Source organism: Heptranchias perlo, unplaced genomic scaffold, assembly GCF_035084215.1.
Source record: "Heptranchias perlo isolate sHepPer1 unplaced genomic scaffold, sHepPer1.hap1 HAP1_SCAFFOLD_60, whole genome shotgun sequence".
Classification (NCBI taxonomy): Eukaryota; Metazoa; Chordata; class Chondrichthyes; order Hexanchiformes; family Hexanchidae; genus Heptranchias; species Heptranchias perlo.
Genome location: NW_027139623.1, coordinates 1,446,982 through 1,461,777, shown reverse-complemented (window position 1 = coordinate 1,461,777; position 14,796 = coordinate 1,446,982). Strand labels below are relative to the sequence as shown.

The 14,796-nt window shown below is 44.8% G+C and overlaps 1 protein-coding gene across 1 annotated transcript; it reads left to right on the top strand.

Annotated features, from left to right (window-relative positions):
• The first annotated feature begins 8,299 nt into the window (after positions 1–8,299).
• Positions 8,300–13,012, top strand: LOC137316722 (probable G-protein coupled receptor 139). Its single transcript, XM_067980574.1, has 2 exons — positions 8,300–8,369; positions 12,114–13,012. Exons 1-2 carry the CDS (start codon positions 8,300–8,302, stop codon positions 13,010–13,012), a joined length of 969 nt encoding a protein of 322 aa, XP_067836675.1.
• The last annotated feature ends 1,784 nt before the right edge of the window (positions 13,013–14,796 follow it).

Below are 14,796 nucleotides of genomic sequence, written 5' to 3'. Positions count from 1 at the left end.
TCTTTCCTGACTCGCACCACATTGCTGTTAATGGCATTCCCTCTGTTAAACTTCAATGTACCGAATTGATGAATTCTTGTTCCCCTCTGCTTCACAATCCTTATGCTACCTTCGATGAAGCAAGTGCTCAGTTATCACATATAGGCCAATGACACGCCACTTTACCTCGCTACCTCCGCTGAGAGGAGCCGAGCCGAGCGGAGGGAGCGTCCGATAAAAGGCGGGATTTCAGAGCGCTGAGAACAGCTGAGAGGAGCCGAGCCGAGCGGAGGGAGCGTCCGATAAAAGGCGGGATTTCAGAGCGCTGAGAGGAGCCGAGCCGAGCGGAGGGAGCGTCCGATAAAAGACGGGATTTCAGAGCGCTGAGAGGAGCCGAGCCGAGCGGAGGGAGCGTCCGATAAAAGGCGGGATTTCAGAGCGCTGAGAGGAGCCGAGCCGAGCGGAGGGAGCGTCCGATAAAAGACGGGATTTCAGAGCGCTGAGAGGAGCCGAGCGGAGGGAGCGTCCGATAAAAGGCGGGATTTCAGAGCGCTGAGAGGAGCCGAGCCGAGCGGAGGGAGCGTCCGATAAAAGGCGGGATTTCAGAGCGCTGAGAGGAGCCGAGCCGAGCGGAGGGAGCGTCCGATAAAAGGCGGGATTTCAGAGCGCTGAGAGGAGCCGAGCGGAGGGAGCGTCCGATAAAAGGCGGGATTTCAGAGCGCTGAGAGGAGCCGAGCCGAGCGGAGGGAGCGTCCGATAAAAGGCGGGATTTCAGAGCGCTGAGAGGAGCCGAGCGGAGCGGAGGGAGCGTCCGATAAAAGGCGGGATTTCAGAGCGCTGAGAACAGCTGAGAGGAGCCGAGCCTAGCGGAGGGAGCGTCCGATAAAAGGCGGGATTTCAGAGCGCTGAGAGGAGCCGAGCCTAGCGGAGGGAGCGTCCGATAAAAGGCGGGATTTCAGAGCGCTGAGAGGAGCCGAGCCGAGCGGAGGGAGCGTCCGATAAAAGGCGGGATTTCAGAGCGCTGAGAGGAGCCGAGCCGAGCGGAGGGAGCGTCCGATAAAAGGCGGGATTTCAGAGCGCTGAGAGGAGCCGAGCCGAGCGGAGCGGAGGGAGCGTCCGATAAAAGGCGGGATTTCAGAGCGCTGAGAACAGCCGAGCCGAGCGGAGCCGAGCGGAGCTGCGACCGAGTTCGAAGTGACGTCAGGAATCAGATCGGGACGCGACACAGGGGAGGCACCTGATTGGTGAGTAGGTTCAGGTGAGTATTTCTCCTTATCTACAGTAACTGAAGTAAAAGGAAAGGGAAGGTCTGCAGGTCTTATAGGAAGTAGCGTTTATTTTTTAGTGAATCAAGGTCCCTAGTGTAGTTAACATTCTCTAAATTGAGAACAATTTAAAGGAGTAAACTCCTTAAAGGGAGTGGTAAGTAGTTTTTCTTTCCTTTTTTTTCCTCTTGACATTGTAGTTGTTCTTAAGCTAATTTAAGGGTTAAGTCATGGCAGGAGATCCCAGCGCCGTGTCATGTTCCTCTTGTGGGATGTGGGAATTCAGGGCTCCTTCCTGTATCCCTGATTCCTTCACCTGCGGGAAGTGTGTCCAGCTGCAGCTATTGTTTGACCGCTTGACGGTTCTGGAGCTGCGGATGGACTCACTTTGGAGCATCCGCGATGCTGAGAAAGTCGTGGATAGCACGTTCAGTGAGTTGGTCACACCGCAGATAAAAATTACTGAGGGAGATAGTGAATGGGTGACCAACAGACAGAGGAAGAGTAGGAAGGCAGTGCAGGGGTCCCCTGCGGTCATCTCCCTCCAAAACAGGTATACCGTTTTGGATACTGTTGGCGGAGATGGCTCACCAGGGGAAGGTGGCAGTGGCCAGGTTCATGGCACCGTGGCTGGCTCTGTTGCACAGGAGGGCAGGAAAAAGAGTGGCAGAGCTATAGTGATAGGGGACTCGATTGTAAGGGGAATAGACAGGCGTTTCTGCGGACGCAACCGAGACTCCAGGATGGTATGTTGCCTCCCTGGTGCAAGGGTCAAGGATGTCTCGGAGCGGCTGCAGGACATTCTGGAGGGGGAGGGTGAACAGCCAGTTGTCGTGGTGCATATAGGCACCAACGATATAGGTAAAAAACAGGATGAGGTCCTACAAGCTGAATTTAGGGAGTTAGGAGTTAAACTAAAGAGTAGGACCTCAAAGGTAGTAATCTCAGGATTGCTACCAGTGCCACGGGCTAGTCAGAGTAGGAATGACAGGATAGCTAAGATGAATACGTGGCTTGAGAGATGGTGCAAGAGGGAGGGATTCAAATTCCTGGGCCATTGGAACCGGTTCTGGGGGAGGTGGGACCAGTACAAATTGGACGGTCTGCATCTGGGCAGGACTGGAACCAATGTCCTAGGGGGAGTGTTTGCTAGTGCTGTTGGGGAGGGTTTAAACTAATGTGGCAGGGGGATGGGAACCGATGCAGGAAGTCAGTGGGAAATAAAGTGGTGACAGAAACAAAAGGCAGTAAGGGAGAGTGTACAGAACATGACCGGACAGATGGTCTGAGAAAGCAGGGCAAAGACCAAGGGAAGTCTAGATTAAACTGCATTTATTTCAATGCAAGAAGTCTGATGGGCAAGGCAGATGAACTCAGGGCATGGATGGGTACATGGGACTGGGATGTTATAGCTATTACTGAAACATGGCTAAGGGAGGGGCAGGACTGGCAGCTCAATGTTCCAGGGTACAGATGCTATAGGAAAGATAGAGCAGGAGGTAAGAGAGGAGGGGGAGTTGCGTTCTTGATTAGGGAGAACATCACGGCAGTAGTGAGAGGGGATATATCCGAGGGTTCGCCCACTGAGTCCATATGGGTAGAACTGAAAAATAAGAAGGGAGAGATCACTTTGATAGGATTGTACTACAGACCCCCAAATAGTCAACGGGAAATTGAGGAGCAAATATGTAAGGAGATTACAGACAGCTGCAAAAAAAATAGGGTGGTAATAGTAGGGGACTTTAACTTTCCCAACATTGACTGGGACAGCCATAGCATTAGGGGCTTGGATGGAGAGAAATTTGTTGAGTGTATTCAGGAGGAATTTCTCATTCAGTATGTGGATGGCCCGACTAGAGAGGGGGCAAAACTTGACCTCCTCTTGGGAAATAAGGAAGGGCAGGTGACAGAAGTGTTAGTGAGGGATCACTTTGGGACCAGTGATCATAATTCCATTAGTTTTAAGATAGCTATGGAGAAGGATAGGTCTGGCCCAAAAGTTAAAATTCTAAATTGGGGAAAGGCCAATTTTGATGGTATTAGACAGGAACTTTCAGAAGTTGATTGGGAGAGTCTGTTGGCAGGCAAAGGGACGTCTGGTAAGTGGGAGGCTTTCAAAAGTGTGTTAACCAGGGTTCAGTGTAAGCACATTCCTTATAAAGTGAAGGGCAAGGCTGGTAGAAGTAGGGAACCTTGGATGACTCGGGAGATTGAGGCACTAGTCAAAAATAAGAAGGAGGCATATGACATGCATAGGCAGCTGGGATCAAGTGGATCCCTTGAAGAGTATAGAGATTGCCGGAGTAGAGTTAAGAGAGAAATCAGGAGGGCAAAAAGGGGATATGAGATTGCTTTGGCAGATCAGGCAAAGGTGAATCCAAAGAGCTTCTACAAATACATAAAGGGCAAAAGGGTAACTAGGGAGAGAGTAGGGCCTCTTAAGGATCAACAAGGTCATCTATGTGCGGAACCACAAGAGATGGGTGAGATCCTGAATGAATATTTCACATCGGTATTTACGGTTGAGAAAGGCATGGATGTTAGGGAACTTGGGGAAATAAATAGTGATGTCTTGAGGAGTGTACATATTACAGAGAGGGAGGTGCTGGAAGTCTTAACGCGCATCAAGGTAGATAAATCTCCGGGACCTGATGAAATGTATCCCAGGACGTTATGGGAGGTTAGGGAGGAAATTGCGGGTCCACTAGCAGAGATATTTGAATCATCCATCGCTACAGGTGAGGTGCCTGAAGATTGGAGGGTAGCAAATGTTGTGCCTTTGTTTAAGAAGGGCGGCAGGGAAAAGCCTGGGAACTACAGACCAGTGAGCCTGACATCTGTAGTGGGTAAGTTGTTAGAGGGTATTCTGAGGGACAGAATCTACAGGCATTTGGAGAGGCAGGGACTAATTAGGAACAGTCAGCATGGTTTTGTGAGAGGAAAATCATGTCTCACGAATTTGATTGAGTTTTTTGAAGGGGTAACCAAGAAGATAGATGAGGGCTGTGCAGTAGACGTGGTCTACATGGACTTCAGCAAAGCATTTGACAAGGTACCGCATGGTAGGTTGTTACATAAGGTTAAATCTCATGGGATCCAAGGTGAGGTAGCCAATTGGATACAAAATTGGCTTGACGACAGAAGACAGAGGGTGGTTGTCGAGGGTTGTTTTTCAAACTGGATGCCTGTGTCCAGCGGTGTGCCTCAGGGATCGGTGCTGGGTCCGCTGTTATATGTTATTTATATTAATGATTTGGATGAGAATTTAGGAGGCATGGTTAGTAAGTTTGCAGATGACACCAAGATTGGTGGCATTGTGGACAGTGAAGAAGGTTATCTAGGATTGCAACGGGATCTTGATAAATTGGGCCAGTGGGCCGATGAATGGCAGATGGAGTTTAATTTAGATAAATGTGAGGTGATGCATTTTGGTAGATCGAATCGGGCCAGGACCTACTCCGTTAATGGTAGGGCGTTGGGGAGAGTTATAGAACAAAGAGATCTAGGAGTACAGATTCATAGCTCCTTGAAAGTGGAGTCACAGGTGGATAGGGTGGTGAAGAAGGCATTCAGCATGCTTGGTTTCATTGGTCAGAACATTGAATGCAGGAGTTGGGATGTCTTGTTGAAGTTGTACAGGGCATTGGTGAGGCCACACTTGGAGTACTGTGTACAGTTCTGGTCACCCTATTATAGAAAGGATATTATTAAACTAGAAAGAGTGCAGAAAAGATTTACTAGGATGCTACCGGGACTTGATGGTTTGACTTACAGGGAGAGGTTAGACAGACTGGGACTTTATTCCCTGGAGAGTAGGAGGTTAAGGGGTGATCTTATAGAAGTCTATAAAATAATGAGGGGCATAGATAGGGTCGATAGTCAAAATCTTTTCCCAAAGGTAGGGGAGTCTATAACGAGGGGGCACAGATTTAAGGTGAGAGGGGAGAGATACAAAAGGATCCAGAGGGGCAATTTTTTCACTCAAAGGGTGGTGAGTGTCTGGAACGAGCTGCCAGAGGCAGTAGTAGAGGCGGGTACAATTTTGTCTTTTAAAAAGCATTTGGACAGTTACATGGGGAAGATGGGTATCGAGGGATATGGGCCAAGTGCAGGCAATTGGGACTAGCTTAGTGGTATAAACTGGGCGACATGGACATGTTGGGCCGAAGGGCCTGTTTCCATGTTGTAACTTCTATGATTCTATGATTCTATGATTCTATTGATCCATAATCTGTACCTACATTGGGAGGTTTCCTCCCAGATTTCAAAACTGTTACGAACTCAACTTATTCCAGCCGAATTTCAGCAAGCATTAACCCATCCTCTTTACCTCTCAGCAGCAATTCGTTCAATTGCATCAAACTCTCTGCATGCTGCCTCAAGCTGAGCCAGCGGATGTTAACACAATGGCTTGCTCGACTTGATCCCGGTTTTGGACCAAACATCTAAATTGACACCAAAATGAAAGGCAAATCGTGTCTGACAAATTGACTTACTTCTTCGAAGAAATAACTTAGAGGGTTGATGAAGGTATTGCAATTGATGTTGTGTATATGGACTTTCAAAAGTCGTTTGATAATATAATAGGCTTGCTGGAAAAATTGAAGCCTCTGATATTAAAGAGACAATGGCAGCATGGATACCAAATTGGCTAAGGGACAGAAAGCAGACAGTATGGTGAACGCTTGTTTTTCAGACTGGAGGGAAGTATGCAGTGGTGTTCCCCAGGGGTCAGTATCAGGACCACTGCTCTTTTTGATATCTATTGATGACTTGGACTTGGGTATAGAGGGTATACTTTCAAAGTTTGCAGATGACATGAAACTCGGAAATGTAATGTGGAAGATAGTAACAAATTCAGGAGGACATCGGCAGAATGGTGAAATGGGAGGACGAATGAGGAGAGGCACTATAAACGAAATAGTACATTTTTTATTGGAGGTGCATGAACAGAGGCCCGTGGGTGCACATACATAAACACATCTTTGAAGGGTTGCAGGTCAAGTTGATAAGGCTGTTAAAAAATAGCATAGGGGATCCTTGGCTGTATAAGTAGAGGCGTGGAGTTCAAAAGCAAGAAAGTTATGGTAAACCTTTATAAATCACTGGTTAGGCCTCCCATGGAGTATTGTACACAATTTTGGGCACCATAGTTCAGGAAAGATGCCAAGGCCTTGGGGAGGATACAGAGGAGATTAACCAGATTTGTACCAATGGTGAGGGATTTCAATTTTGTGGGGAGACTAGAGAAGCTGGGATTGATCTCCTGAGAGCAGGCAGCGTTAAAGGGGGATTTAATAGCGGTGTTCAAAATTATGAAGGGTTTGGAAAGATTAAATAAGGAGAAACTGTTTCCAGTGGCAGGAGAGTCGGTAACCAAAGGGCACAGATTGAAGATAATTGGCAAAAGGACCAGAGGAGAGATGAGGAGACAATTTTTTGCTCAGTGAGTTATAATGATTTGGAATGCATTGCCTGAAAGAGCAGTGGAAGCAGATTCAACAGTAACTTTCAATAGAGAATAGGGTATATGTACTTGAACAGGAGAAATCTATAGCGCTATGCGGTAAGAGAGTGGGGAGGTGTATTAATAGGATAGCTCTCCCAAAGAGAAGGCGCAAGCATGATGGGCCGAACGGCTTCCTCATGTACCCTATGATTCTTTGAGTCTTTGATCAGGTAGGTTTTCTTTCTTGATGTCAAACGCAATCCAGTAACGGGTTGTTTTGTTTTGAGAGGAGGAGATGCGAGCCCCTCAACAGTTCTCACCCTTCACTCACAACTTCTCTTTATTTACCACAGACATTCCTAACTGCTGGACAAAGGTGTTAACCAAAGTCCAAAGATAACTCCTTTCGCACAGTTCGGTCCAATTCTGAAACTAATCCCCAGATGTTAGAGGTTTAGTGGGAGCTGTCCTGAGGATGGAAGGGAGTGGTGGGAGCACGGATAGTTCAAGAGTAGACTGAAAGGATGGAGGGAACAGTGTTTGGTTTGTGATAAACTCACAGCGAGACTTCTGCAGGTTGAAGGGCCTGTATTCAGACCAGCTGAGAAATGCAGTTTCAGCAGTGACTCTTTTCAAATCTGATTGGCCAGAATTATGACGATTGACATTATGCCTTTGACTTCTTCAACTGTGATATGTTTCTGCCGCTTATCAGTTGGCTGCTACCGGGCTCCAATTATGATAGGTAGGAACTGCACTTTCAGATTCTGTTTGCATAGGTCGTCATGGCAGTTTGTTGGGCTTGTGTGACATCTTCTACTTCACTGGTCCAGAGCCCTGACACTGTAACTTGCCAAGCCATTCAGAGATTTTCGTGATGCTACAGACACGAGTGTTACCATACCACTGTATCCAAAGAAGCCTGTTAATGGTATTCTGAGTGTCTGTGAAATCTTTAATATTTCTCTAACAAATGAAAAGGTTTGCTCAGTATGTTTCCTCCTGATTTACTGATATGAATAAACTTCGAACATGTAAATAACTCCTTAATCCCCTTGATCCCATCTGCCTCCAATTGCGACTTTCAATAGTAAAACCCTATGAAATAGCACGGACATCAGCTCTCCTCATGTTCGCAACTCAAATTCTCGATTGTATTTATAAAGTTAAAATCCCGTGGGTGGCCTTCAGATCCCTCGGTGCCGTACACACCGTTCTGAGCTTAGATTATTTAAAGATGACTATCGAAGTGTTGGGTCCGCACATGTAATAAATACACTGAGTCGTGTTAATGAGGCTGTTTGTCCGGCTCAGTCCCAGGGCTACAGGGGAACCGTTGTTTTCTGAAGAAATTCCAAAGAAATTTGTAAGTGTTTTGAAATATCCATTTAAATAGATTCTGTTACATAACGAAGCGTTGGGGAGAATGGTTGATTGAATCTGTTTGTTTAACTGAACGTGACTAATATCTCTGATGGTGCTCTCAATCTAACTGTCCCGGAGGAGGATCCCCTCTGGTATAAGTAAGGGATCCTTTGACCGAATAGACACTTTTCAGTCACAGCCTCGTGTCCAACGCTGCAGACATCGCTCCTTCACACTGAACATGGACTATCCAGTCATCTTTGAGATAGAACGTATTTACTATCCCGTTCTTGCAGCCGTTGGTATTACGGGTAAGGAAATAGAACTAGTCATCGTGTAAACCAATGTAACTGTTACTGCTCGAAATGCCGGTCTTGCCCTGTAACTTATTGGTCTCGATATGTTTTGATTGATTCAATACATATACAACACGGATTAATGAACAGAGAGACAAATACAGAGAGAGTGTGTTTGCCAGAGAGATAGATAGAGAGAAAGAGAGTGAGAGATAAAAACAGAGATAAAGAGATAGATACATAGAACAAGGCTAATTGGATCGCTCTTTCAAAGAACTGGCACAGGCACAATGGGCAGAAAGGCCTTCTTCTGTGTTGTATCGTTCTATGATTATTTGTCTTGATGTGTTTGTGACATAATCGCCTATTCCGTTCATTGTACAATATTTTTGTTTCTATTTAATAGGAATTCATGAATTAAATTATGAACTGTTTTGAATTTACAACCCGAGAAATAATGTCAGATAATTACCCTTTACTATGTGCTCGAGAATTCCTTATCTCGAATAGACGCTAGCATCAGACAGAATACAAAACTTATTCGGGCTGTGAGAAAGCAAATCGTTGTCTGTGCTGAAGTCTGAAATTATCTTTTGTTTTGCCAGAAATATCATGTTAACACGCAAGGACAACCGAAGTATTTGTAAACCGATAAATAATCAGCTTAGTCCATAGAATTGTCTCCGAGTTCACAAGGTTCAAGGTCCCACATAATGGTGGCTCGGTGCTGCTGATAGTGAATTGACCACAGTCATTACATTGATTCAAAACAATCTTTGCCAATGTCAAAAGTAGACTATTTGCTCAATATCAATGAATGGTTCTTTGGTCTGTGATAATTGATTGCTTTTCGTTCCAGTTTAGTTACAGAGATAGTACTGGGCCATCTCGCGTTAACATGTCCTGCCTGAGACTTATGAAAGTGGCCTCTTTGATGGTGAGCGCGGTGCCCAGAGGTCACCTATGTAGCAATTCTATTGGATGTTAGGTAGCGCTCTCTGATAAGTGTGCTTCAGTCTTGCTACCAGAAAATTTACTGCTTAAACTAGATGGGATTGCCAAGCAATGGGAGATTTATCTGCAATAAATGTTATAAAATATGATTAGACAGACAACAAAGGGCGTCCCCACTGATTGTTGATGAAGGAGACATTCAGCACGGCAACACTTTGCAGGTCATTATTTGGTTTCTGAACAAAACGGTACAACTGAAACAGGTATCAGAGTAACATAGTAGGCACAGCACAGGTGGAGGCCATTTGACCCATCGTGCCTGTGCTGGCTCTTTGAACGAGTTTTCCAATTAGTCCCATTCCCCGGCTCTTTCCCCATAGCTTCTAAATGTTTTCCCTTCAAATAATTATCCAATTCCCTTTTGAAAGTTCTTATTGAATCTGCTTCCACCGCCCTTTCAGACAGTGCATTCTAGATCATTACAACTGGCTGCATAAAAAATGTTTCCTCGTGTCCCCTCTGGCTCTTTTGCCGATCACCTTAAAACTATGTTCTCTGGTCACCGACCCTTGTGCCACTGGAAACAGTTTCTCCTTATTTATTCTGTTAAAACTGTTCCTGATATTGAACACCTCTATCAAGCCTCCCCTTAAACTTCTCTGTTCTAAGGAGAACCAGCCCAGCTTCTCCAGTCTCCCCACACAACTGAAGTTCCTCATCTCTCTGCTGCATCCCCTCGAAGGCCTTGACATCCTTCCTAAAGGGTATTGCCCAGAATTGAACACGATACTCCAGCTGAGGCCGAACAAGTGTTTTATAAAGATTTAGGATAATTTCCTTGCTTTTGTACTCCATGCCTCTACTAATAAAGCCTAGGATCCCATATGCTTTTTAACAGCCTTCTCGACTTGTCCTGCCAACTTCAAAGATTTGTGTATGTAATTCCAAGGTTTCTGTTCCGGAACCACCTTTAAAATTGTACCATTAAGTTTATATTGCCTCTCCTCAGTCTTCCTACCAAAATGCATCACCTCACACGTCTCTGCGTTAAATTTGATCTGCCATGTGTATGCCCAGTTTACTAGTCTATCCCTGTCCTCCAGACGTCTGTTACTATCTTCCTCTTGATTACTACAGGTGGATTTGTGTAAAATGTAAATACTCTGCATAAGGATTGCAATTTAAATAGAAATGGACATTGTGTAAACGGAATCTGTGCATGTTGAGTAACGCAGTTCAACACTCGCCAATCCTAGATTTTCCTAATCACTGGGGAAATTAATCGAGGGCTGGCGATTGTAAACCTCCATGAGTGTGTTTGGGATCTCTGCATCCAACAGTGCTGGGAAATGAGACATCATTGATTCAAGCTCAGAGAGAGCCCGGGACTGTAGAGCAAGGAAATGAGACAGCATTGATTGAGGCTCAAAGAGATATCGGGACTGTAGAGCTGGGAAATGAGACAGCATTGGTTGAGGCTCAGAGGGAACCGGGAACGAATAAATGGAGTACAATAATAGAATCATAGAAAGGTTACAGCACGGAATGTAGCCATTCGGTCCATCGAGTCCGTGCCGGCTCTATGCAAGAGCAATCCAGCTCGTCCACTCCCCCGCCCGATCACGGTAGCCGTGCAAATGTTTTCCTTTCAAACACTTATCCATTTCCATTTTAAAGGCCATGATTGACTCTGCCTCCACCACCCCCTCAGGCAGTGCATTCCAGATCACGACCACTCACCGTGTAAAAGTTTTTTCCTCAAGACGCCTTTGGTTCTTTTGACAATCACCTTAAATCTATTTCCTCTAGTTGTTAACCCTTCCGACAATGGGAACAGTTTCTCTCTATCTACTCTGTCGAGACCCTTCATGATTTTGAATGCCTCGATCAAAACTCCTCTCAACCTTCTCTGTTCCAAGGAGAACAATCCCAGCTTCTCCAGTCAATCCACGTAACTAAAGTCATTCATTGCTCGGAATGATTCTAGTAAATCTCTTCTGCACCTTCTCTGAGGCCTTCACATCTTTCCTAAAGTGCGGTGCCCAGAACTGGACCCAATACTCCAGTTGTGGCCGAACCAGTGTTTTATATCTTCTTTGTTTTATGGCTTCTTCAGTCTTTTATGACTTCTTTGCTTTTGTACTCTATGCCTTTATTTATAAAGCCCAGAATCCCATATGCTTTTTAACCGCTCTCTCAACCTGCCCTGCCACCTTCAACGATTTATGTATATACCCCTAGATCTCTCTATTCCTGTACCCCTTTTAGGATTATGCCCTTTAGTTCATATTGCCTCTCCTCATTCTTCCTACCGCAGTTTTCTGCGTTGATTTCATCTGCCACGTGTCACGCCCACGCCACAAGCCTATATAAAGCCCCTTGAAGTCTATCCCTGTCTTCCTCACTGTTCACAACATTTCCAAATTTTGTGTCATCTGCAAACTTGGAAATTGTGCCCTGTACACCCAAGTCAAGTCATTAATATATATCAAGAAAAGCAGTGGCAGAGTTGAGAAGAGATCAGAGGAAACTTAAGTAGACGGCGTTAGAAATGCACAAAAAAGGAAAATGAGACCAGGAATTTTGCAAGAATGTCACTTGATTGAACCCCTTCCCTTCTACTTCTCTCTCTTAAATTAAAAAAAACCACTCTACCAGCTCTGCGTTGTTTTATTTTCTAGCTCCGCTCGGATTTACCTCTGCTCCTCTAAGCTGCCATGCCGTGGATTCTCTCTAACTCTCCGAGTGATCTATTTTGTACTGAGTGTGGTGATAATTTCCTTTTTTTTTCTCTCTCTCTTACAGTTAACTTGGTGGCGATTGTGATCCTGTCCCGAGGCAAATGCGGTCTCTCCAAATGTATCACTCGCTACCTGGTGGGAATGGCAGCGGCCGATTTAACGGTGGTGATCATTGAAGTCATTCTGAAGCGAATTAACAACATTTATTTGCCAGTAAATTTCTTGTTCATCACCCCAATATGTACCCTGAAACTTGTCATGAAGATTGTAGCGCTGGACTGTTCAGTGTGGTTCACGGTCGCTTTCACCTTCGACCGTTTCGTAGCCATTTGCTGTCAGAATCTCAAACCAAAGTTTTGTACCCAAAGGACGGCGAGCCTGGTTGTAGCGACCGTGTGTGTGCTGGGCTGTTTGAGGAGCATCCCCTTTTACTTTGTGTACCAGCCCCAACTTATAATTAATAGTGTCCCGTATTTCTGCGTTTTAACCGCTGCCTATCATACCTCGCTATTATGGGCGGCGTACGAGTGGTTCGACAGTATTTTAACCCCTTTACTGCCAATCTTTTTCATCCTGTTGTTCAATGCTCTCACCATCAAACACATTATAATGTCCAATATAGTCCGCAGGACACTCCTGAGGAACGTCGATAATCACAACGATCCAGAGACCGAAAACCGAAAGAAATCCATGATTTTGCTCTTCACTCTATCCGGCAATTTCATTCTACTCTGGGTCACGTACGTTGTCCATTCCTTAATTTGGCGGGCGGAAAACTACAATTATACAGACAAATACTACACTAACCCGATATACATCAATCAGCAAACGGGATACATGCTGCAGCTTCTCAGTTCCTGCACCAACACGTGTATCTATGGACTGACACAGAGGAAATTCAGAGAGGAGCTGAAGAATGGGGTGAAATATCTGTTTACACTGAATGGCAGATTATGCAAATAACGAACAACTGACATCAAACTGTAGCAGCTTTTGTAGATTTACAACCCAGTCTCCTCCTCTATTCTATGACACCACGCCGGCAGGTGATGGGATGAAAGAGACTGACTGTCTTGAGAGGGGAGGGAATTGGTCCATTATCTAGGTAGGGAGAAGAAGGCAAGTCGGGTTTTGATGTGGTTTAATTGAGCAATGCCGAAAGGGGAATTGTATGCACAGTAAGAAAGCGGGGCACGGGAAGCTAGCCAGTTGACTGATGGGGTTATGTAACATTAATCCCACTGGGATACAGGCAATTGCCTTCCTCAGCGAAGGTCTGGGCCTCGCATTGCTTATTAGTAGAGTGGATTAAAACTAAAATACAACAAAATAAAACAATGTCTACGATAAACACAATCTGGTCAATGTGAAGGATTTGATAATAAGAATGGCCACTGGACTCTGGACCACATCTGGTCAATGTAAAGCATTTAATAATAAACAATGTACAATGGAAAATGGGCCATATCCGGTCAATGTGAAGCATTGAATAACAATGTATATTGGACACTGGGTCAAGTCTGGTCACGGTGAAACATTATATAATAATACGCAGTGGACACTTCACCAACTTCTGGTCAATGTGAAACATTTAATAATAAAGTACACTGGCCACTCGGTCATATCTGGTCAATATTAAACATTTACAAAAATGTACAATGGACACTGGATCACATCTGGTCAATGAGCAACATTTAATAATAATGCGCACTGGACACTGGAATACACCTTGTCGATGTGAAGCATTTAATAAAAATGCACACTAGACACTGGATCACAGCTGGTCAATTTGAAGCATTTAGCAGTAATGTACACTCGACATGCGGTCACATCTCGTGAATGTGAAACATCAAATAATACTGGCCATTGGACATTGGGCCACGTCTGATCAATGTGAGGTATTTAATAATAAGGCGCACTTGGCACTGGACTGCACCTCTTCAATGTGAAGCATTTAGGGTCAAATCTGATCAATCCGAAATATTTAACAACATTGTACATGGGACACAGAACAATATTTGGACACTGAGAAACATTTAACAATAATGCAAACTGGACACTGGGTCGCATCCTGTCAACATGAAACATTTAATAACAATGCACACTGGATACTGGGCCACATCTGGTCTATAAGAAACATTTAGTAATAATGCACACTGGACACTGGGCCACATCTAGTCAATCTGAAATATTTACTAATAACACACACTGGACACTGGGGTATATACGGCCAATGTGAAACATTAAAAATAATGCACACTGGACACTTGGTCACATCTGGACAACCTGTAACATTTAATAATAATGCACATTGGGCTCTGTGCCACTTCTGGTCGATGTGAAAGATTTACTAATAAAGCACACTGGACACTGGGTCATATCCTGTCTATAAGAAATATTTAGTAATACTGCACACTGGACACTGGGCCACATCTAGTCAATCTGAAATATTTACTCATTACACACACTGGACACTGAGGTATATACGGCCAATGTGAAAGATTTACTAATAATGCACACTGGACATGGGTCTCATCTGGTCAACGTGCAATATTTAATGATAATGCACACTGGACACTGAGTCACATCTGGTCAATAAGAAACATGTAAAAATAATGTACAATTGACACTGGTGCACGTCCAGTCAATAAGAAACATTTACTAATAACGCACACTGGACACTGGGTCACCTCTGGTCAATGGGAAAGATTTACTGATAATGCAAGTTGGAGACTGGACCACAACTG

Excerpts from the sequence above, each read along its gene's own strand:
- LOC137316722 (XM_067980574.1), top strand. The coding sequence starts at position 8,300 with ATGGACTATCCAGTCATCTTTGAGATAGAACGTATTTACTATCCCGTT. Across the intron at positions 8,370-12,113 it reads TGCAGCCGTTGGTATTACGG|TTAACTTGGTGGCGATTGTG; the intron begins GTAAGGAAATAG and ends TCTCTCTTACAG.